General features: G+C 44.6%; 1 protein-coding gene across 1 annotated transcript in view; it reads right to left on the bottom strand.

Annotated features, from left to right (window-relative positions):
* Positions 1-23,304, bottom strand: part of BAK1 (BCL2 antagonist/killer 1) — a 150,129-nt gene that overhangs the window by 124,485 nt on the left and 2,340 nt on the right. Inside the window, exon 2 of the mRNA XM_066609108.1 lies at positions 12,324-12,437. Coding sequence (XP_066465205.1) covers positions 12,324-12,411 — 88 coding nt within the window. The 5' untranslated portion in view covers positions 12,412-12,437. The remainder of the gene's footprint in view (positions 1-12,323; positions 12,438-23,304) is intronic.

Here is a 23,304-nt window from a genome sequence, read left to right as displayed (position 1 = left end):
TTTTAGACCGCAGAAATTCGGTTGTTTTGGGGTAAAGAAAGGTTCTTACCCTTGCCACGGGTCCATCTACCCAGTTTGCTCTTGCCTTTCTGGCTGCTACGTCTGCTTACCAAAGGAATGATTCCTCTTGGTTAGGTAATCCATTGGGAACTTTCTCCTCTCCAGCTTTTTCCAGAATTCTATCTAGTTCTGGTCCAAATAACTACTCCCTCCTGAGACGAGAATGTAGCATAGCTTATTTTTTGAGGCTGTCTCCTGCCCAGGCCTTAGGACAGGCACTTTTAACCAACTAAAGGCCCATTTAGACAACGATTATCACTCAAAATTCGCTCAAAAGCCGTCTTTTGAGAGATAATCGTTGTGTGTAACTGCACTTACATTGTGCAGTTTTCATTATGCCATCGCTCATCGTCATCTTTCAGCATGCTGAAAGACGACAATGAGCCTCATCAGGGATTCACAGCGGGATACAGATGATACTATTGTTTCAGCTGTAATCCGCTTCCTGATGACAGCTAAGTATGACGAACAGAGCGGTCCAGCTCTGTTCTCCATATCCGGCACGGAGCGCCCAGCTGTACAGCCGAGCGCTCCGTGCAGAAAACAGCTGGATGCAGAAGGCAAGCGGGGACACCCCGCTTGTCTTCTGCATACTCCGGTCCCAGCGTTTGGCTGTATAACAGCCAGGCACTCGGAGCGTGGAACAGCTGGATACAGAAGACAAGCGGGGACACCCCACTTGTCTTCTGCATCCTCCACTGGCAGTGCAAGGTGATCGCTCATCGGCTTAAGCGACATCTTTTGAGCGATAATCATTGTGTCTAAATGGGCCTTAAGGCTCAGCGCCACATTCCTTATCAGGGGCTGTTAATTCAGAAAGCTTTATCTCAAATAATGTTCTCCGATAATTCGGATGTAGAGGACGTAAAACTATGAATACGGGTCCTTTTTGCTGGTCTAGAGGGGCCCGTCTGGGGTTAAGAGACTGGTTCTGCTTTTAATGCCTGAATCTCTTCTCTGACCATCTGGCAGAGATTACCAATTAAGGATTGCTGCTCTGCCCTGATTAGATTAACCTTTTCCAGACCTTGGCTATGGAGTTTCATCCTGCATTAACAGAAGAATGCCATTATACCAAACAGACAGTAAGTTTTTGTTCAAGTGAACTACTCTCCAGTGCTTGGCTTTGGAGTTTCATCCTGCACCAACAGGAAAATGCCGTTATAACAACATAGGCAATCGGCTTTTTTGTCCAAATGGACTACTCAGTTTGTAGATTTCCCCTGCCATCTCCATGCTGTCGTAGCATTAGGAGGTGTCTCTGAGTTTTAATCCCACAGGAGAAGCTCGTAGGGATTCAAACGTTACACTTTCCCCATAGCATTGTCGAGGTAAACCCTGAGATCTAAACCCACAGAAGAGGCTATCTGGGGTAGTGGAGCCTCGGCCTTTGTCTTTTGATTTTGGCTTAGCTGATGCCACCGGAGCATGCGTCTGATGTCATAGTGTGCAATGTGGTGCCAGGCCATCATCCAGTGCTGCTGAACCGGCCCCCGCATCGTTCACAGAACGTTGGGACCATGCTCAGAAATGCCGCAGCATTTGAGGATGAGCCGGTGAGTCAACAACTGCCACCGCTCGCTGAGCAGACTCTGAACAGGAGTCTTCATCGCTCAGGTAAGCGACCTTTTCCCATCATATGAGGAGCTCTCCTCTGTGTCTGTTGGGACAAGAACAACACTGGAGAATGGTGGCCTTTTGAACTCTTCTCTGTCACAGTGAGGTCAAGAGGGCAACCTCCATGTGTGCTGTCAGGATGGACAGAATCGTAAAAGATGTTTAAGGGGTGACCAAATAACTATGCATAAATACATTAGGGGAAAATACAAGGATATCTCCTATGATGTGTTTATATCCAGGACTATGATGTTAAGATGGCACCCTTTACGGTTAGAGGAAAGGAGGTTTCATTACCAACACAGAAGGGGGTTCTTTGCTGTAAGAGCATAGAGGCTGTGGAACTCTCTGTCTGAGGACGTGGCGATGGCAAAATTAATGGAGGAGTTTAAGAGGGGACTAGATGCCTTTCCAGAGTGTGATATTAGAGGACAAACATTAAACACCAGTGGGATTGTTGATTCGGGTCTTGTAGTCATGTGGGAACCTTCAAAAGGTTGATCCAGGGATTATTCTGACTGCCATTATGGAGTTGGAAAGGATTTTTTTCACCCACATAGGCTAAAATTGGCTTATGCCTGTTTTTCTTTTTTCTTCCTCTGGATCAATATGGGGGTAGAAACAGTTTGAACTAGATGATCATTGTCTCCTTTCGGCCTAACATACTAAGTTACTTCCAGTGAATATCTGAATTAAAACCTATTTTAAACCCATAGATAGGAACAGTTTAGATTTCAAATGTGCCGATTACAGGAAATAGAAAAACATTCCATAAGGCTAGTTTAAATGTATTAAATGCAACTACACTAAGATTGCCGATTATAATGCTCAGAGCTTGATTTTAAAAGCAAATGTTCAAACAGAAATTTTATCCACATGATCTGGTAAATGCACCTTTTATGAAAGGAAACATCCTTCTAGAAATAGTAAAACTCATACTGATATGCCTACTAATTTTCTTCATAATTTTATTACCACTTACAATCCTTGCCACACTTTGATACGTATAATATTAGAAAAACTAAAACCGGTTTTAGTACAGGACCCATTTCTTTTGAGTAATATACCATCTAAGCCATGAATCGCGTTTAGAAGGTCGCATACTCTTAAAACCTCCTTAGCCCTTAGTAATCTAAGAACTAATAAATCATATCTGACACAGGACCAACTTTTTCCCAAAAGTAATTGGGTGTTTCCGATGTGGCAAAAAGAACTGCAGGTGTTGAAGTAGCATTTGTCACAAAAAGCTTAGTTTTACAAGTTGTGTGACCAAGGTCAGGTCATTTGTTAACTCTTCATCTATATTTGTAGTCTATTTAATAAAATGCCCCTGCAATCTTCAATATATTGGACGCACTATCCAGACCTTGAGATGTCAGATCAATAAACATACATTCAATACCAGTAATGGCTTTCTGAACCATAGCTTCTCTAGACATGCGTCCACGGTTCACAATAACGATTTTAAAGTTTTCTCCATTGCAATTTTAGAACAGGTTTCTGCCAATATATCGAAACACGAAGACTGCCTGTCCAAGAGCGTTGCAATATCCTGCGGCGGATCTCCACCGCCCGGGAGCAGGAGCCAGCAGTAGCATGGTGTGTTTTGCCGGCCACGAACAGAGAATCGCTATGATTCTCCGCTCGTGGACAGAGGTTGGGGGGGGGGGGGGGGGGGCACTGCGCTTTCCATAGCAATGCCATGGAAAGTGTGCACTGCGTTCCCCGTGGCCGGATTATCACAGTGGGGAACGCAATGCATAAATGCCCGTGGATTTTTAAGCTCAATACTCTAATATCAATGGGTCAAAAATATTTTATTACTGTATCTTTATTACATGATCTATGCATGCTGGGTCATATGTGAACACAATTGTTCAGACGTGTAGACTCAGAGTATACCAACTATACATAGCCCCCTTTTCCCCTACTGAATGCTTCTTTTGTTTTTAACCCCTTCCCGCTCCATGACGTATAGTTACGTCATGGAGCGGAGGGCTATGTATGAAGAGAGGTTGTGGGGCAACCTCTCTTCATACAGTGCGGGCATCAGTTGTTTATTACAGCTCATACCCGCGGCTATTAACCATTTAAATGCCGCTATTAACCATTTAAATGCCGCTGTCAATTCTGATAGCATTAAAATTCCCCTTACGCCCCCCCCCCCCCCCCCCCGCGCGCGCAGTGAGATCGGGGGAGCCGTGCAAGTGTCATGGCAGCCGGGGGCTTCTGAAAGGCCCCAGGGCTACCTTACCAGACTGCCTATCAATCCATCCCCGTGGGGTGGCTTGATAGACTGCCTGTTAAAAGGCAGTATGACGTACAGCTATAGCATTACGTCATACTGTAGGAGCGATCAAAGCAGCGATCAAAGCATTGCTGGTTGTAGTCCCCCAGGGGGACTTTAAAGTAAAGTAAAAAAAAAAAAAGTTATAAAAGTTTAAATCACCCCCCTTTTGCCATATCTATTATTCAAAAATTTAAATCATAAAATAAAAATATGTATTTGGTATCACCGCGTCCGTAAAAGTCCAATCTATAAAGTAGTGCATTATTTTTCCCACACGGTGAACGTCGTCTGAAAAAAAAAATAAAGAACGCCAGAAATGCACTTTTTTAGTTACCCTGTCTCCCAGAAAAAACGCAATAAAAAGTGATGTAAAAGTCGTATGTACTCCAAATTGGTACCATCGGAAACTACAGGACATCCCGCAAAACATGAGCCCTTGCTCAACTACGTCGACGAAAAAATAAAAAAGTTATTGCGCGCACAAAAAAAAAAGTAGTACAGTAAAAAAAAACCTATACAAGTTTGGTATCGTAGTAATCGTACCAACCCATAGAATAAAGTCATCATGTTGCTTTTGTTGCAGTTTGTGCGCACTGAAAGATGGCGAAATGTCGGGTTTTTTTCATTTTACTCCACTTAGAATTTTTTACAAGTTTTTCAGTACATTATATGGTACTTTAAATAGCACCATTGAAAAATACAACTCGTCCCGCAAAAAACGAGCCCTCATACAGCGACGTTGATGGATAAATAAAGGAGTTACAATTTTTTGGAAAGGGGGAGGAAAAAATGAAACTGGAAAAAGAAAAAAGGGGGTCGCTCATTAAGGGGTTAATATTGGACATTATTTTGAAATTCTTGCCGCTATTCTTATATTTCCCTTTTCTGTTCTCTAGCCTATTTATTTCCCTGGCAAGGATTTGTACATCCAGTCTGTATTCAAGTTATTTTAACCACGCCACTTCATTAACCTATTAGCAGACAGAGATTCAAATTCCTCACCCGATCACTCTAAATTCTTCAAATTCTTTTAATCCCGCACCTTGCCTCCTCTGGCCAATCATTGGACAGGAATTCAAATGACTGGCTCTTTACCACAGACCTTTTGATCCCTGAAAGACACTTTCATTTCTGTTTACCCTGCTTCACGTAATAAGCTAGTACACCCAGCCCGTTCCCCATAGGCATCTCAGAACCCTTGAACTCCCCTGCCCATTAAATTTCAATTGTCTGGCCTTGTCATTCCCTTGGACAATGACAGAGTCAATGCACATCCTGATGGCATTTAAACGCTCGTTAACCCGGCTTTTTGTTCCTCAGCCTATTGTCAGTAAGAGATTAGAATCTGAAATCCCCTTCTCCGTTTTCTGTGAAAATTTTTTAAATCCATATTACCCCTCTCCTTCCTTCACTTGGCAAATCAGCTGGCTAATAGGTATTTTAGGCTCTCTCTTGCGGACATTCAAATCTCTGCGCTACTTAGTCAGCAGATTTCACCCACTCTCCATAACCTCCCCACTTTCCCTTTCCTCCTAACTATGTATACTATATATATATACCTAGCTGATATACCCGGTTTCGCCCGAGTTAATTTGGTACCAGTGTTTATCTGGTGTTCACACGGAAAATCTTATGAAGTCGTGGTTACTTTAGAGATACCGGGAAAAAAATATGTTCACCATTTTGCATGGTTCTTTGCGTTACCCAGGAAACACCACGTGGAGGTAACCATGCAACGTTTCCTTTATATAAAATGACATCGGGAAGTGAGAGAATTAGATTCCTACGTAAAATTTGGACGCTAATTCTTTTGCGCTTAGAATCGAATAATCGAGTTGGGATCCATTAACTTTTCCTATTTATGATATAATCAATGCCCGTGCAAAATTTTACGTTTCTATGACACCGGGAAGTAAGAGAATAAGATTCCGTACGTAAAAATTTGGATGCTAGTTTTTTTGCACTTGAATTGAATAATTGAGTTGGGACTCATCAACTTTTCATATGTATGACATAATCAATGCCTGTGCCAAATTTCATGTTTCTACGACATCGGGAAGTGAAAGAATTAGATTCTGTATGTAAAATTTGGATGCTAGTTTTTTTGCGCTTGAATTGAATAATCGAGTTGGGACCCATTAGCTTTTCATATTTATGACATAATCAATGCCCGTTCCAAATTTCACGCTTCTATGACACCGGAAAGCAAGAGAATTCCATTCTGTACGTAAAATTTGGACGCCAATTCTGTTGCGTTTAGAATTGAATAATCGAGTTGCGACCATTAGCTTTTCCTATTTATGATACAATCAATGCTCGTGGCAAATTTCAACTTACTATTACACCAAAAAGTGAGAGAATTAGATTCCGTACGTAAAATTTGGACGCTAGTTTTTTTGCGCTAGAATTGAATAATTGAGTTGCGACCCATTAGCTTTTCCTATTCATTTTTATTTTTATAAATCAAATTTTTTATTGAGTTTTTTCATAATAATTTCGATGTCATACATTACAGTCAATAAGTTGTTCTTAAATTGCGGGTAAATATAACATCTAGTAGAATAATTGCTGGAGGGTCTTGCCGGGGCAGACCCCACCTATTCCTCTCAGTCTATGTAGAAAGATGTACCAGGGAGGATTATGTTCCTGTGTTTCATATAGCTGGGAACTAAGATTTAGTATGAGTCAGATATTTCCAAGGCTGCCTCAGAGAAAGGGCCTCCCGCCTATTTACTGCTATGTCCTGCCTGGTGCCACCCGGGAGGAGCCTCCAACCACAGTATCATCAATGAAGTTATAAGCGTATCTTGAACTGTAGCCTAACAATATATCTTGTCAATATAACGAGTACACTAATGTGTCAGACAAGGTATAGATAATACAGGAAAGAGAAGGGAGGGGGTGGGAGGGGGGGTGCGGTGTGATTAAGGTCGAGATATAAGGGGTGGACTATGGGTACAACTCTCGTTCACCTGATTCGCTCTCTCTTCCGCTCCGCCCCACGCTTCGCAGGGGGATGGGGTCATGTCTCTGCAGTCAACGCCCGGGGTCCAGTCCACCCGCAGCTGCCATTGCCTTCCAGTTATAAAAGGGATTATCGTCTTGCTTTCATGTTATGCGCTTTGCGGCGCTAATTCTAGTATACCTAGTGATCCCTCCTTGCTTCCCTCCAGAGATGCCATGTTAGGATAAAGTCCTTGTGTGTGCCCCTAGACCAGTGATGGCGAACCTTTTAGAGACCAAGTGCCCAAAGTGCAAACCAAAACCCACTTATTTATTGTAAAGTGCATACATGTCAGGGGGCGGGGCTTATCACGACGCATGATTTTTTTACCCCCGTCGTTCTTAAAAAAACAAGGCTGTTTCAAAATAGACAGATTTTGACTTCTTTTGGATGCGGAAATGCTGTGGAATTTGCCACAGAAATTTCCGCTGAGGACATTCTGCAGCATTTCCACCTCGTGTAAACATATCCCAGCAGTGATATTGACCCCCCAGAGTGTCCCCAGCAGTAAGGGTGACCCCCAGAGCAGCCCCAGTGCTAATAGTGACCCACCCCAGAGCGGCTTTAGTGGTTATAGTGACCCCGCACAGCGGCCCCAGCGGTAATAGTGACACCGCACCGTGGCCCCAGTCGTAATATTGACATCCCACAGTGGCCCCCCCAGTAGTAATAGTGACATCCCACAGTGGCCCCCCCAGTCGTAATAGTGACACCACAGTGGTCTCAGTGGTAATATTGACATCCCACAGTGGCCCCAGTAGTAATAGTGACATCCCATAGCAGCCCCCAGTAGTAATAGTGTCACCTCACAGCGTCCCCAGTAGTAACAGTGACATCCCACAGTAGCCAGTAGTAATAGTGACATCCCACAGTGGCCCCCAGTAATAGCGACATCCCATAGTGGCCCCTGTAGTAATAGCCCTGTAGGCAGCTGTTGCTGCCACTGATCCCAGGAGCACAATGTGACGTGCTGCCGGACACTTTCTCCCCTCCCCTGCTCTCGCGGAACCAAGTAGGAGACGTCAGAGGAGGGGGAGGAGGATCCCGGCTGCACACTGACATCACAGTGTGCGCCGGGATCAGCACCTCTAGAGGCGCTGCTGAGTGAATACCAGCAGGGGAGCTGCGGCACTCCTGCCGGTATTTACTAATGTGGTGAGCGGACGACGGTGGCGAGTGCCAGCTGGGAAGGCTCTGAGTGCTGCTTCTGGCACGCGTGCCATAGTTCGCCACCACTGCCCTAGACCAACTTGTTAGCTCTTCCATACTGCATATCATGTCTACTTTTTCTCTCCACTGTGATGAGTGAGGGTAGAGCGCTCACTAGAAGGATACTGGAAAGTGTAGTAGGTGGGTGGTCCTGATGTCCAAACGAATATTCCTAGGTGCTGTAGACAATCTCATAAGAGAGAGCGGCTAGAGGAAAGCTCTGATCATTGGCATGAAGGAGAAAGACATAAATAGAATAGAGAAAAAAACCTCAGCGCTCACACCATAGAATAAATTTAGGTAAAGAAAATGTACTGAAAAAAGTAAGAATGATGTCACTTACTTCGCGGAGGCGCCTTTAGGGTAGGCGCCTCCTAATCCCAATAGACGTATCAAGAATGGCGTTCGCCAACGGTGATAAACGGTGGTATACAAGTTACACGGTTTTAATAGAATAAAATAATATATAATACACAACGCGTTTCGGCCGCACGGCCTTTTTCAAGTGTACATAGTATGAACAGAAAGTAAAACATTTATAATAAGAAGAAAAATTTCTTATTATTCTATTTTTTTCTCTCCACTGTGATATCGAGGGTGGACTTTGTTGAAGCCAGTTTAGGGGAATTAGCGCTTTAGCGGCATCTAATAGAAATGCTATTAGTTTGTTTCTGTACGGCTGGAAGTTAGGAGAGGGTTTCCAGAGGAAAATCATCTCTGGTAGAATTGTTATACCAGGTGAGAAGACTCTCAGGTCTTTTTCTATCTCTCTCCAGAAATGGGTGATTCTCGAGCATTCCCACCAAATGTGGAGATAAGAGCCTATTGCGGCATTGCATCTCCAACATTTATTGTTGGGGGTAATTTGTAATCGTGTAGCCATTGGGGGGGGGGGGGGGGTTTGTACCATCGGACTAATAGTTTGTAATGACTTTCCTGTATTAAGACACATGGGGACAGGTCATATGCCAGTTTTAGGATTAGTTTGGTATCTGCCGTGGATAAAGTGATCTTTAACTCCTTTTCCCAGGACATTAGGAATGTTGGTTTGGTAAATAAAGGTGGGGCTATGAAATTCTTCCTAATAATAGAGATTATCCTAGCGCTAGGTTTGTCTTCTAGTAAGGCGTTTTCAAAGTTTGTCTTTGGCCTAACTGATTTGTGTTTGGTTAAGAATTCTTTTATAACTTTTCCTACGTGTGTCAGATGCAGGAATGATAACTTGGAATTGGGGACCAGCAAAGTCAGAATTTCCTCTGGTGTTTTGTGAGCCTGGGCTTGTAGTTCTCCCACTCTGCTTCCCTGTAACTGTTTCCAGATACTCCGGGAAACGGGGTCTGAGGGTTTTCTAGTAACCTACATAAGCTTCGAATAGGTGTCAGTGGGGAGGGGGTGGGGGCCAATGATTCTCTAGTTTTATCCCAAATCTCACATGGGCCCTTGAGGAGGGGATTGAATCCCTTCGCTCTATATAAGCTCCTTTTTGGGAACCACAGGTCTTCCGTCAGAGATTCCCCATGTGAGGCAGTCGCGAGATCATATAATATCGGATCTCTCGATGGACATGTCAGGTCCATCCAGTATCCAATTTGAATAGAGTAATAATAGTCCTGGACGTTTGGCAGATCCATCCCTCTGATCTCCTCCTGGTCATTAAATTATACGCCATTCTGGGCCTCCTCTGTCTCCACACAAAGCCTGAAAAAATTACTCGTAGGGATTTAAAGAAGGAGAGGAGGTGTATTGGGGTCATATGTAGTTTGTAAAGAGCGATAGGTAGAACATATGATTTCAAAATATTTTTCCTTCCAAACCATGAAAGGAATGGTAGGTCATATTTTCGTAGTAGGGTTTTGATTTGGGCATTTAGGGGGTAGAAATTTTTTGAGAAGAGGTCTTCAGTTCTTTTTGTGAGCTTTATTCCTAGGTAGTCCACCACTGTCTCAGACCACGCGAACAGGGAGCCGGCTCTCAGAAATTTGCAGTTAGCTTCCGGAATTGATCTGTTAAGAATCGTGGACTTCTCAAAGTTAACTTTAAAGTTTGATAGAGAACCGAAGTCTCGCAGAATTGAAACTAGTCTCGGTAGGCTCCTCTCCGGTTTAGTAATCACAAACATGACGTCGTCAGCAAATGCCGCTGACGACAACGTGCCTGACTGGACTCTAAGGCCCTCCAAGACCGGGTCTTGTGTTACCTATTGTAGCAATGGTTCTATAGTGAGAATGAATAGTATTGGGGAGAGGGGGAAACCTTGGCGCGTCCCGTTTCTGATTTCAAATGGTGGGGAGAGCGAATCATTTATTTTTAGTCTGGCGTGTGGATTTGAATATAATGTCAGTATAGCTGCGATGAAGGCAGGAGGGAAGTTGAAGCAGAGCAATATTCTCTCCATGAAGACCCAGTCTACCCTATCGAAGGTCTTCTCCGCATCAGTGCCTTCAAAGGCCATAGGGATTTCACGAGTTTGGGCATAGCTAATTGCATGAAGTAGTCTGAGGCAGTTTCCTCTCCCCTCTCTGCCTCTGACAAAGCCAGCTTGTTCTGGATCTATCAATGTCAGGATAAACTCACCTACTCTTTTAGCTAAGAGTTTGGCCCAGATCTTAACATCCAAATTAATAAGTGAAATAGGCCTATAGCTACTGCACTGTGTTGGGTCCTTACTTTCCTTCAGGATGAGAGTGATATGCGCCTCTTGGGCTTGTCTAGGAAGAATGGCTCCCTTTAGTAAAGCATTGAAGGTTTCGGTAAGTCTGGGATTAATTGTGCTTTGAAGGCTTTATAATAGGTGAGTGAGAGACCGTCGGGTCCTGGTCTTTTACCATGGGCAAAGGAGCTCAAAACTTCCTCCACCTCTTTCCCTGTGATCGGGGTCAATAGAGACGCTGCCTCCGTCTCACTCAGCTCCGGTATTTTTAGGAATCTCAGAAATGGGTCTATCCTCTCATTGAAGTCCTGCTGGGCAGGGGGACTTGCTCTTTCTCTGAGATTATATAGTTTTGAATAGAAGAGTTGAAATTCCCTGACTATGTCTGGCGTAGAGGATACTCGAGACCCGGATTGTGTTTTTATAGTTAGGATAGTGTTCCTTGTCCTGATCTTTTTGAGGAGCGAGGTCATGAGTTTACTGTCTCCGTTGCCATGGGCGTAGGCTGCTTGTTTAAGATAGATAGGTTTTTTATTGAATTTCTCTGTGGAGCAGCATTTGAGGCGGTGCCTTAGAGAGGTTAGTTCCTCAAGGTTCTGTTTGGTCTGAGACTGTTTTGTTGTGTATTTAAGTTTAGCAATTTGGGCTAATAATTTGTCAATTTCTTTTTGTTTCTGCTTCTTTACCCTCGAGCCCAATGCTATCAATAGACCCTTAACAAAAGCCTTATGGGCTTCCCACACCGTAGGTGTACCTACACTTCCGTCTGAGTTGTTCTTGAAGTACTCCTCTAGATGGTCCCCTATTTTCAGTCTCTCTTCTAGGGGGTCCAGGAGGGAGTCGTTCAGATGCCATCTCCATTCGCCTGGGGTAATACATAGCAAACTAATGTCTAGATGAATCGGGCCATGGTCCGAGACAGTGATGGAGTCTATGTTCGCCTTCCTCAGGTGAGTTAGAAGTCCAGAGGAGACAAGTAAGTAGTCCAGCCTCTGGAAGGAGTGGACTTGGGAATAGTAAGAGAAATCCTTGGTGGAGGGGTGAAGGGAGCGCCACGCGTCCAGGACCCCCAACTCCTGCATGGAACGATGTAGCCTTTTTAATTTTACCTGTGATGCTTGTGAGCATCCTGTTGAGGAGTCTAGTACAGGATTTAATGTGATATTTAAATCTCCCCCTAGTATGATATATCCAATGGAAAACTGCTTGAGGGTATCCATCTGTTTTATCAGCCAGGGGATTTGTTCAGAATTTGGCAATTGTCAGTTTGAAGTTATTGATAGAGCCCCTTAGAAGAAGGACTCTACCCTCCTCATCTTGAAGCTGTGCATCCAGTTTAAATGGAATTGACTTATGAAACCCTGTGGTTACTCCTTTAGATGCTGAATTTGGGTGTGTGTTATGAAAATATTGGTGAAACCCTAGCCCCGGGAGGGAAAATTGTCTGTCCTTTTTAAAATGTGTCTCCTGAAGAAATAAAATTTTTGTCTTACATTTTTTTAGAAGATGGGCCACACTGTGTCTCTTGTGCGGAGAGTTTAGACCCCAAGCGTTGAATGACGTGAGGTGAATGGAAGTCATGATGACGGCAGTCTCCTGCACCGCACCTGTAGTTTTAGGGTAGAAGAAAGAGCGATAAATTTAGTTCCTAAAAGGCACAGAGGTACAGTTCCTTTGCAGGGGTACAATGGAAGAACGGATAAGGGGGAAGAACGGTGCTGGTAAGGGGGTGAGGGTAAGGGTAGGTAGGGGGGTAAAAGTTTGATAACAAACCGGAAATGTGTCAGTTGAGAGATCACCGTAGGTGTAACCGCGGGTGATCTAGTCTTGCTGCTGCCGCACTCAATATGTGGGCGGGTAGCGTATTAACTCGGCCCTATAGGCTCTCAACTGAGACATGTTTCAAACAAATGAATAAACAGTAAGTAACTATTATAACTGGGCCTGTGTCATGTGGTCAGGCCCCATCACTTATGCATAGTATGCAGAGATAAGTTTCTTCATTGCTATGTCAACTGACAACTATAGAGGGCACATCAAGCCTCTTCATAGAGTCACTACTCTCAGGTCAATAGAATTTTGGACTCCTCTCTTTCTCAGGTGTCCTCCTGTGGTGGTCCATCTTTGGTTTTCTTCTTCTTCTCTCTAGGAGACTGGGAACGCCCTTGGAGTGGCTCCGCGTCCATGCTGGGTAGTACTGGGAGTGTTGGGGGTCTGGGAGCGGTAGCCAACACGGGATCTCAATCGGTTCTATTTCGAGAAGTTGCCAACATTTTTGAAGATCTTCAGGGAATCGGATATTTATTTTTCGGCCTTATAGATTTATTCCCAACCCAAATGGGAAAAGCCAGGAATATCGAATGTCTTTGGCTCGAAGTGCTTCCAAGAATGGCTTCCTCAAACGGCGCTTAGCCAAAGTTGTCGGAGCAAGGTCTTGATATACTTGTATGGGTGCTCCGTCATATTGTAGATCTTTATTAGATCTTGAGGCGTCCAGTATCGCTTGTGCGTCTGGATAAGTCAGGAGTTTGCATATTATGTCTCTTGGTGGTTCTGAGCCTAGGGGTGGAGGTCTCAGGGATCTGTGGATACGCTCTATGGAGATAGTTGATGCTCTTTCTTGACCCACAAGGAGAGCGAACAGTTCTGTAGCAATCTTTGGCAGGGCTTTGGTTGCCCACGATTCTGGGAGGCCTTTAATTCTTATATTGTTCCATCTGTTGCAAGTCTCTATGTCTTCTTCTAGAATAAGAGCTCGATTCAGCTGATGATGATGTTCTCTTACCAGCTGAGCCATCTCAGTAGAATGTTGGATAAGCTTCGTTGAGGAGGATTCGAGGGTCTCGACCCTTTTACTCATGTGCCTTATTTCATCTTTGATCTCTAAAAGGTCATTTCTAATTGGCCGTAGAGAGTTGGTCATTAGCTCTCTCATGAAGCTTTTGGAAATTTGCCCGTTGTCTTGTCTTTCTGAAGAGTCTTCTTCGTCCCTTTTTATACTTAGTGGAGTAGGAGCTGTTAAATTCAGTGACTTTTTGCTGGAGGGGTGCGGGGATCTTGCGACCCTCTCTTTAAGAAATTTTTGCATATCTAATTGACCCTTAGTTGGTTGTGGTGTAGATAAGGAGTCGTTGCTTTTATCTCTGCTGTTTTTCCCCATTGCGTAATGGGTTAGATTTCAATCTTGTTCATGTGATGGGGCCCGTCACTCAGCTTGCCTTGTTACGGGGCCATTTGGAGGGTGTAGACCCTCAGAGTCCCGATCAAGTAACTTAAAAAAATGGGATATTTTATGTGACAGTGATAAATAGGGTCGTCTACAGTTCACGGTAACGCCACTGAGGGGGGTGAAGCTGTGGCTACCGGGGTGTGTTACTGAGCAGGTTTAATCTGGAGAACTGACATTTGGAGTTCCTCAAAAAAATTCAGGCTAGGCCTGTGTGGGATTTGGTTTTTGGTTAGGTTTGCACCGGTATTAAGGTCTGCAGGGCAGCAGAGAGCCTAGGTTTAATTGAGCAGGTTTGATCTGGAGAACTGACACTTGGCGTTCCTCAAAAAATTCAGGCTAGGCCTGTGTGGGATTTGGTTTTAGTTTAGGTTTGCACCGGTACCAAGGTTTGCAGGGCAGCAGAGAGCCTAGGTTTAGCGATTAGAGTCTTATGCCCTGTGGGCTCTAGTGGGTTAATGCCTCTCTTGGTACAGGTGACAAGTCAGCCCAGAGGAGTCAGAATGGATCTTCTCTTGTCGTGATCCTCCGCTATAGGAACTGCAGTTCATGCGGGCCGGGGGGGAGGGGGGGCACGTAGCGGAGGCGGCAGTGTCTTAAGGGTTAATATATGCTGCCTTTGGGGAGCAGGTCGTGATCGGTCGGTGGTTACTTTTATTTTCTGCCCCCAGTCTATGTCAGAGGTGCTTCCACTGCCTCCCGGCTCTATAATACAGCCGCTGCCTACTCACACTTTTCCCGCCTCCTGACGGGCTGCCGCTGCACCGCACCCTAGGGATCGAGTGCACTCACCACCTCCCAATCCAAACCTATTTCTGATGTCCTTTCTCCAGGCCACAGGTGAGTGACCGACCGCTGGTGCTGGCTTGTACCCCTCCAAGCGTCCGGCTCTCCGTGTGCCTCCTGGTCCTCCGGAAATTTAAGTCTCGGTTTCTCTCGCGGCTGTAGGCCCCGACCGAGTCCAGCGGCCCTTAGCTGCCCGGAGTGTCTCTTTTTGCTCCTTGGCCTGCAGAGATGCTAAGGCAAGTGTTTAGCGGTGTCTTGCTCAAGCAGGTGAGCCTAAAAATCGGTCTGTCTGCCTTGGTCACAGGAGCTCTGCCTCTGTGTGACCGCTTCCTCTGCTGGCTTGGCCCCGCCCCCCCAACTTTTCCTATTTATGACACAATCAATGCTCATGCCAAATTTCGAGTTTCTAAGACATCGGGAAGTGAGAGAAAATTTGGATGCTAATTCTTTTGCACTTAGAATTGAATAATCGAGTTGGGACCCATCAGCTTTTCCTATTTATGACATAATTAATGCTCATGCAAAATTCCAACTTTCTATGACATTGGGAAGTTGGAGAATTAGATTCCATATGTAAAATTTAGTCGCTAATTCTTTTGCACTTAGAATTGAATAATCTAATTGGGACCTATTAGCTTTTCCTATTTATGACACAATCAATGCTCGTGCCAAATTTCAACTTTCTATTACAGCAAGAAGTGAGAAAATTAGATTCCTTACGTAAAATTTGGACGCTAGTTCTTTTGCGCTAGAATTGAATAATCAAGTTAAGACCTATTAACTTTTCCTATTTATGACATATTCAATGCTCGTGCCAAATTTTAAGTTTTTATGACATTGGGAAGGGAGAGATTTAGATTATGTACGTAAAATTTTGATGCTAATTCTTTTGCGCTAGAATTAAATAATCGAGTTGGGACCTCTTTACTTTTACTATTTTGGACATAATCTATGCTCTTACCAAATTTTATGTTTCTACGACATCGGGAAGTTAGAGAATTAGTTGCGAGTCAGTCAGTGAATCAGTGAGTGAGCCAGTGAGTCAGTGAGGGCTTTTGTCTTTATATATATAGACTAGCTGATATACCCGGCTTCACCCGAGTTAATTTGGTACTGGTGTTTATCTGGTGTTCACACGGAAAATGTTATGAAGTCGTGGTTACTTTAGAGATACCGGGGAAAAAATATGTTCACCATTTTGCATGGTTCTTTGCGTTACCCAGGAAACACCACGTGGAGGCAACCATGCAACGTTTCCTTTATATAAAATGACATCAGGAAGTGAGAGAATTAGATTCCGTACGTAAAATTTGGACGCTAATTCTTTTGCGCATAGAATTGAATAATCGAGTTGGGACCCATTAGCTTTTCCTATTTATGACATAATCAATGCCCGTGCCAAATTTCACGTTTCTATGACACAGGAAAGTGAGAGAATTACATTCCGTACGTAAAATTTGGATGCTAATTCTTTTGCGCTTAGAATTGAATAATTGAGTTGGGAGCCATTACCTTTTTCTATTTATGACATAATCAATGCTCGTGCCAAATTTCGAGTTTCTATGAGATCGGGAAGTTGGAGAATTAGATTCCGTACGTAAAATTTGGAAGCTAATTCTTTTGCACTTAGAATTGAATAATCGAGTTGGGACCCATAAGCTTTTCCTATTTATGACATAATCGATGCTCATGCCAAATTTTAAGTTTCTATGACATTGGGAAGTGAGAGATTTAGATTATGTACGTAAAATTGCGACGCTAATTCTTTTGCGTTGGAATTGAATAATCGAGTTGGGACCACTTTACTTTTCCTATTTTGGACATAATCTATGCTCTTACCAAATTTCATGTTTCTATGACATTGGGAAGTTGGAGAATTAGTGGCGAGTCAGTCAGTGAATCAGTGAGTGAGTGAATGAGTCAGTGAGGCCTTTCGTCTTTATATATATAGATTAAACTTAAATCCACACACCCAGGCCGTTACCCGGAGATATTCCTTGCTACCCTGCTTTTTCAATTCTCTCCTGCTTATTAGCAGGTGGAAATTTGAATTCCCCTGCCTATTCCCCACAGGTTCTCTGATCCCAAGTTGTCTTGCTCGCTTAGTCTATTAGATATCAGAGATAGAGTGCACATCCCACCCGCATTCAATTTCTCATAACCTTGCCCCTAGATTTCCCCTCAGCCTATCAGGCCCATACCCGCTTAAATTTTCAAATCCTTGCAACCCCGCGCTTCCCTTACCTGGCCAACCAGTAGACCAGAATTTGAATATCCCGCTTTTTTACTGTACACATTTAAATCCCTACACCTCCTGCGCTACAGTACTTCTCTGGTCCCGTTTGCCTTGCTTCATACAGGTAATTATTTCCCCCACCCCCACCCACTCCATTTTTTCAGTTAGCAGACCCTCTTCCTTTTCCATTTTCTCAGATTTTTTTCATATTGCCAATGCTGTCATTCACCTTAGAATCCAATATGAAATCTATCTAGTTATGAATTTTTCGCTCACACAACATTTTTGCAAGGTATACACAATTTTCCAGCATACATAAAAGGTATCTGATATATTGCACAAAAGCATTTGTCAAAGAGTGTCAGTTTAACAATGGCAATTATCATGGATTAGTTCTCATAAGTTTTTTTATATTTTTTTTGCAAAGAATAGAAAAACAGATGCCTTAAATCTTCTGCACTTTATGGCTGCATTTAGATTGCTAGGAAATTCAATATTAGGTGTATGAATATATGGCGGTCTCTATGGGTCCATATGCCAATTGTGTATGACATCATATTTACTCTATAAGGGTGCTTTCACATTGGAGAGTGCAATATCGGTCTGAAAAACTCAGACCGTTATTGCACTCCTGAAACTGCAATTTTGGCCTGTGAGTACGATGCCTTTTGTGAGAAAAACATCTCAGTACATGTGAACGGTATTAGTGTATCTTGACACCACCAGGAAGTCCTGGTGGAGTCAAGATTGAGAGTTGGGTGACGCCCCCAGCACGTAATTGGCTGCTGAGCTGGATGAGCTGCAGGTCCTTGCAGCCCACTAAACTCCTGCAGAAGCTTACGTGTATGGAGACCTTCAGCTCTGTTGTACCTAGCACAGTGTAATGATTTATGTGGAGGGTTTAGGGTGAGGAGTAAGCGTCACGGTTAGCCCTACATTTTTAAAATAAGGCTAACTGTGACACTTACCCCTCACTCTAACCCTCTATCTGTGAGACAAATTGCTGGACGCCTACTTTCCCCTGCTTGACCGCTGCCAGGACTTTTCCCACCCCCATCCCGCCCACGGCACTCAGGAGCGCATGGAGTGACGTCCCCGATGCAGTCGCTACCACGGCATCCGGCTCTGTGCAATGGCGCTTCCGCTCCCCCCGCGCCAAAAGAAGGCTGGAACCTGGTAAGTCGCATCAGCGCTGTTGTTGCCGGGTGGGACTCCTGCACCACCGGCACAGTAGCGTCCCCCCTGTGCTCCCCCTAAGGGGCAAGCAGCCCGCAGCGCTGCCACTGCTGTCCCCGGATCAAGTTGCCTACTGTAGCCTCCTGTATCGGCTGACCCTGCGAAGCAGCCGGGAGCGCTGTCAGTCATGTCCCCGAGTGCGAGTCCTCCAGCAGCATCTCTCCTGCTTCGGCTCCCCCGCGCTGTAAGTGGCCTCCGCAGCTCCTAGGTCCTTCCAGCACCTTTGCTTCTTGACCCTATCAGGAGCTAGGGGTGTGACACGGGCGTTCACCCTGTAAAACCCCTAGCTTCAGGTGGCTTCAAGATACACTAATACCCATGTGAACCTCACATTTTTAAAACTGCATATTGTTCCTATAGTAAAAATAGGGCATCAATATGTGATCAGTGGGGTCTGCCAATCTGCTGATTGAAGGGGCCAGGTATTAGTGCTTCAGGAGAAAATGTGCATATTCCCAATGTATTCTGGGAAGAGTTGATGCCAGTGGAGGGTCACTGGGTTTAGTCAGGTGTAACTGCTTGGAGGAGAATTGCCAAACCAGGGATCGGAGCTCGAGGAGATAATTTGCATATCATTTTTAAACTTGGCAAAATCTTATAAGTGAGAATTGAGAATTTTTGACTTTTAGGAATTTGAAAATGGACATCAACTGACCATGTGCAACATGGAAGATAAGAGTAGCCATATGGTAAGCTGCAACATATGTTATATGTTCACAGACCTACCAGATCAAAAGCCAAACTTCACCTGCCAGAAATGCAAGCTTATGGCCGCCTGCAGACGGGTGGAAATTCCGCCGCATAATTTCCGCCCCTGGAAGCTGCCAGAGGACTGCGTTAACAAACGCAATCCTAGGCAGACGGCCGCGATTTGGCTGCGCAAGATGTCGCACGGCATGCTCTATTTCCGAGCCCCGCACAGAAACATCACTCACCGGCCGCCGGCCCTGCTCTGCGCATGCGCTGGCTGCCCGGCAGCTGGCACATGAAAGAGCCGGGGCCGCGGGACCAGGTGAATGACACGCTGCTCTCTGCAGACGCTCGGGTCGGGTTCCGCTGCGAGAATTCTTGCAGCCGGGTCCGACCCAGCCGTCTGCAGGCGGCCTATGTCCCTATTGGAGGAGAAGGTGCAAAGTCTTCACGAGAGAACGTCTACATTGAAACTCATTAAGCATGATGTGTATTTCCTTGGCAGAGCAGAAATAACTGAATTACCTATATGATGGGCTCTTGCTAGAGATGCGTTGCACCTTTCAAAGACAAGAAAGCATATATTCGGCAGGCACATTGCTACAGTCATCGGGAGAGCTTTAAACTAGAACAATATGGGTGGGGAAGTGAAAGACCAGGCACTGCCCAACAATGATTTTGTGTCAGGCTCACACCCGTTGTCACACCTCTCAACTGACATAACACAACGTTCTCCATATGTTTGTAGGTTATAAACATAATAAATGTTCCTATGACTGAGTTTCATATTGTTTCTGTTTTTCTTTTTTTCAGAATTTCTGGTTTTGGAGTGCTTTTGAAGTGCATATGCTATATCAAAATGCCACGAAAATGTACAAGTTTAGTGAATAATTTGTTACATTTGTGGTGAAATAACATTTGCGTCCCATAAACGCAATCTGAAGCCCTATTGTGACGACTGCCAATCATTATTTTGGCATAAAGGTAGGGGACCAGAATAAGTCGTGGGCTCCACATATATGTTGCAACTCTTGTTCAGTTAAACTACAAGAATGGCTGAAAAATAAAAACAATCTATGGCTTTTGCGGGAGCCTACTAACCATACAGATGGCTGTTATTTCTGTCTGACTGCGCCTATAAAGGCAGGATTGTCAATGAAGAAAACAGGAACAGTTCAATACCCGAATCTTCCATCTGCCATTCGACCTATTCCACATTCAGATAGTTTACCAGTTCCTACTCCATTCCAACATTGTGACCTTGAAGTAAAAATTAAAGAAAGTGTGGAAAAAGAAGAATTCAACAAGCCTTCTACATCCCATGACCCTGACTTTGAGGTAAAAGATGATACAAGCGGAATTGAGTGATCTCATTGGAGACCTTGACTTGTCAAAAGAGAAGGCGGAACTTCTAGGGTCAAGACTACAGCAATGGAATCTTCTCCAACGCGATGTCAGGGCCTGACAGTACAGAGAACGTTAGAGGGATCTGCTTCCTTTTTTTGAAAAAAAAAATAAAAATCTGGTTGTTTGCTGCAACATTAATGGCTTGATGAAATGTTTGGATTTGAACCATGATCCAACTGAATGGAGGCTATTCATAGACTCCTCCAAGCTTAGTTTGAAAGTTGTATTACTTCACAACGGCAACAGTCTTCCTTCTATTCCTGTTGGTCATGCAGTTAACATGAAGGAGACTTATGCAAACATGACAGCCCTCCTTGACTCAATCAAATATGCTGAACACAAGTGAAAAATATGTGGGGATCTAAAAGTCATCGCTGTACTCTTAGGAATGCAACTGGGGTACACTAAATACCGTTGCTTTTTATGTATGTGGGACAGTAGGGATAGGAAATCACATTACATTCAAGCGGACTGGCCTGCAAAATATCTTGACTCAACCGAGAAAAAGGTCATTGCCGAGCCTCTCGTGGACCCCTTCATATAAAGTTGGGTTTAATGAAACATTTTGGCAAAAGGAAGGACAAGCATTTAAGTACTTAAAATCCATTTTCTCCACTCCCACCCAGGCTTTTTCCCCTCCTAGTTGTGGAGCTGTCAGTGATGAACAGGGAGAAAGATTCCACCAGGATATTTCTGTAATGGAACAAAGATATCACGGCTGTTGGAATGAAGCAATGCTTGCGGATTACTGCTAGTCTGTGTGTAGGGATGCTCCAGAACTAATTTACAAGAGGCAAGCCAAAGAAAAGGATCTTATGAAGTCACTACGGGATTCTATTTACACCGAACCACCTGCTAGGAATTCTTCCATCAACTCTTTGCATGTAATGATCATCAAAAAAAAATTCAAGTGCATTTTCAATGTTGTTAGCATATGTAATTAAAATGTATCATTTTCTCTTAATCCATTAAAATAACATACTTCCACCTATTGTATATCACAGAAACTAGAGCTAATAAAAAAATTTCTTTGTCATATTCATTTTTCTCACGCCAAAATTAGTAAGATTTGACTCATGAAGTTAAGAAAACATTCCAAAATATTTTTTTTTGTTGGGCAGTGAATTATACAGCTAATTAATGCAATTGAGAACCTTGGTATTAAGGCCCATTTACACTGGACGAGTGTCAGGCAAACGATGCCTGACACTCGTCCCTATATCCCCGTTTTCCCCCTGCTTCTGCACAGGAGCTAGCACAGCTGGCTTGTACATGGAGTGGCCAGCAGGGGGGCGGGGCAGTGCAGGAGATTTCTCTCCTATCCTTCCTCCACCCCTCTCCATTCACATAACACAGGCGCCGTTCGCTATTGAATGGCGACTTTTTACACTGCACGATGAGCGCAGTGTAAAAAGTCATCATATAGGTAATGAGCGATGAATTCATGAATGGGTGAGTGAGAGCTGCCTCTGATTGGTAAGGGCTGTGACCAATCAGAGGCAGTCCATTTAGCAGGCGGGGATTTTAAATCCCCACCTGCTGAATACTACACAGAGCAGTTCAGAATTGCCGGCCGGACGCGGCTGAGCTACGGCTGCAGGAAAAAGGTGAGTATACTTTATTTTTTTATTTTTTATTTTTTTACACATTTTAGGATGGTTTTCAGGGAAGGGCTTATATTTTTAAGCCCTTTCCGAAAATTCATCCCGCGCTCGCCGGCAGCCCATTGCTTTCTTTGGAGCCAGCTGTATTGCCGGCTCCATTGAATTCAATGGGCGAACATCGTTCTCCTCTGCCACAGCTCTGCCACCCACAGATGTGGCAGAGGATAGCAGGGAGCACTGGGCCGTTTCGCCGAAAACGCTGCTAGCTGCAGATTGTTCTGCGAATCGTCGGCCCCGGTCACGCGATTTGCGGATGCGCATCCGTCATGCGATCCGCAAATCGTGCGAAAAAACGCCCGTGTGACTGAGGCCTAAGGAGAGAGTGAGAGGGCACGAGTACAAAAGTGATTCAAGATTACTGTGCAGAGGTACTTTATCCGTGAGCGTCTAAGAAATGTTTGTCCACTACCCCTTGCAGGAGCGTTACCATACGGATAAAGGGAGACTGTAGGGCCGGTATCATCCTGAGTTCCTCCCTGACCTTCATTCTTTTGTCTCGCCTGCAGCAGTGTATTCTTAAATTGTGAAGTGTCCATGTTTTCCAGTAAAGTTTTGCCAGCCCCTGACTGTTCTCAGGGACTGAGGTACTTAAGAGTCCACACATGTTTTGGTGTTTATTGCCGAGATTCATTCCGGTGAGTAATGGAACAGTGGCGTAACATGACAATCTAAAGTTTTTCAGCATGTATATTGGCCATCCCTCTCCATGGAGTGTCTGGAAGAGGCCCAGCGATACTCTGGCGAGGTTGCGTGTGTCCCTCTGGGGAAGAGTCATGTAAATGCCACTATGACATGTGACAGCTTTACCCTCCCAGCTCCTCAGTGTGTGTCTCGTGTCCTGAGTTACCCTTTGGGATGCTGCAGAAGTAAGGCCTCATGTCCACGGGGAAAATCAGATCCGCTGCAGATTCTCCATGGAGAATCTGCAGCGGGTCCCTCCTGCCCCGCAGACATGAGCGCTGAAAATAAGAATTTATAAGAATTTACCTATCCGTAGCGGGCGGGGAAGCTCTGCTCTTCCTCACGGCCGGATCTTCTTTTTCGGCCGGCGGATGAATTCCTCACGCATGCGCCGGGCACATCCGCCGAGCCGAAGCAAGGGAGATGCGGCCGTGAGGAAGAGAAGACCTTCCCGGCCCGCTGCGGGTGAGTAAATTCTTTTAAATTCCTATTTTAGGTCTCCCGCGTATCCGGACGGCTTCCATAGGCTTCAATAGAAGCCCGCGGGA

The sequence above is a fragment of the Eleutherodactylus coqui genome, chromosome 1 (genome assembly GCF_035609145.1).
Source record: "Eleutherodactylus coqui strain aEleCoq1 chromosome 1, aEleCoq1.hap1, whole genome shotgun sequence".
Taxonomy (NCBI): Eukaryota; Metazoa; Chordata; class Amphibia; order Anura; family Eleutherodactylidae; genus Eleutherodactylus; species Eleutherodactylus coqui.
Note: the sequence above shows the minus strand (reverse complement) of the source record. Positions and strands in the feature narration are given on the sequence as shown.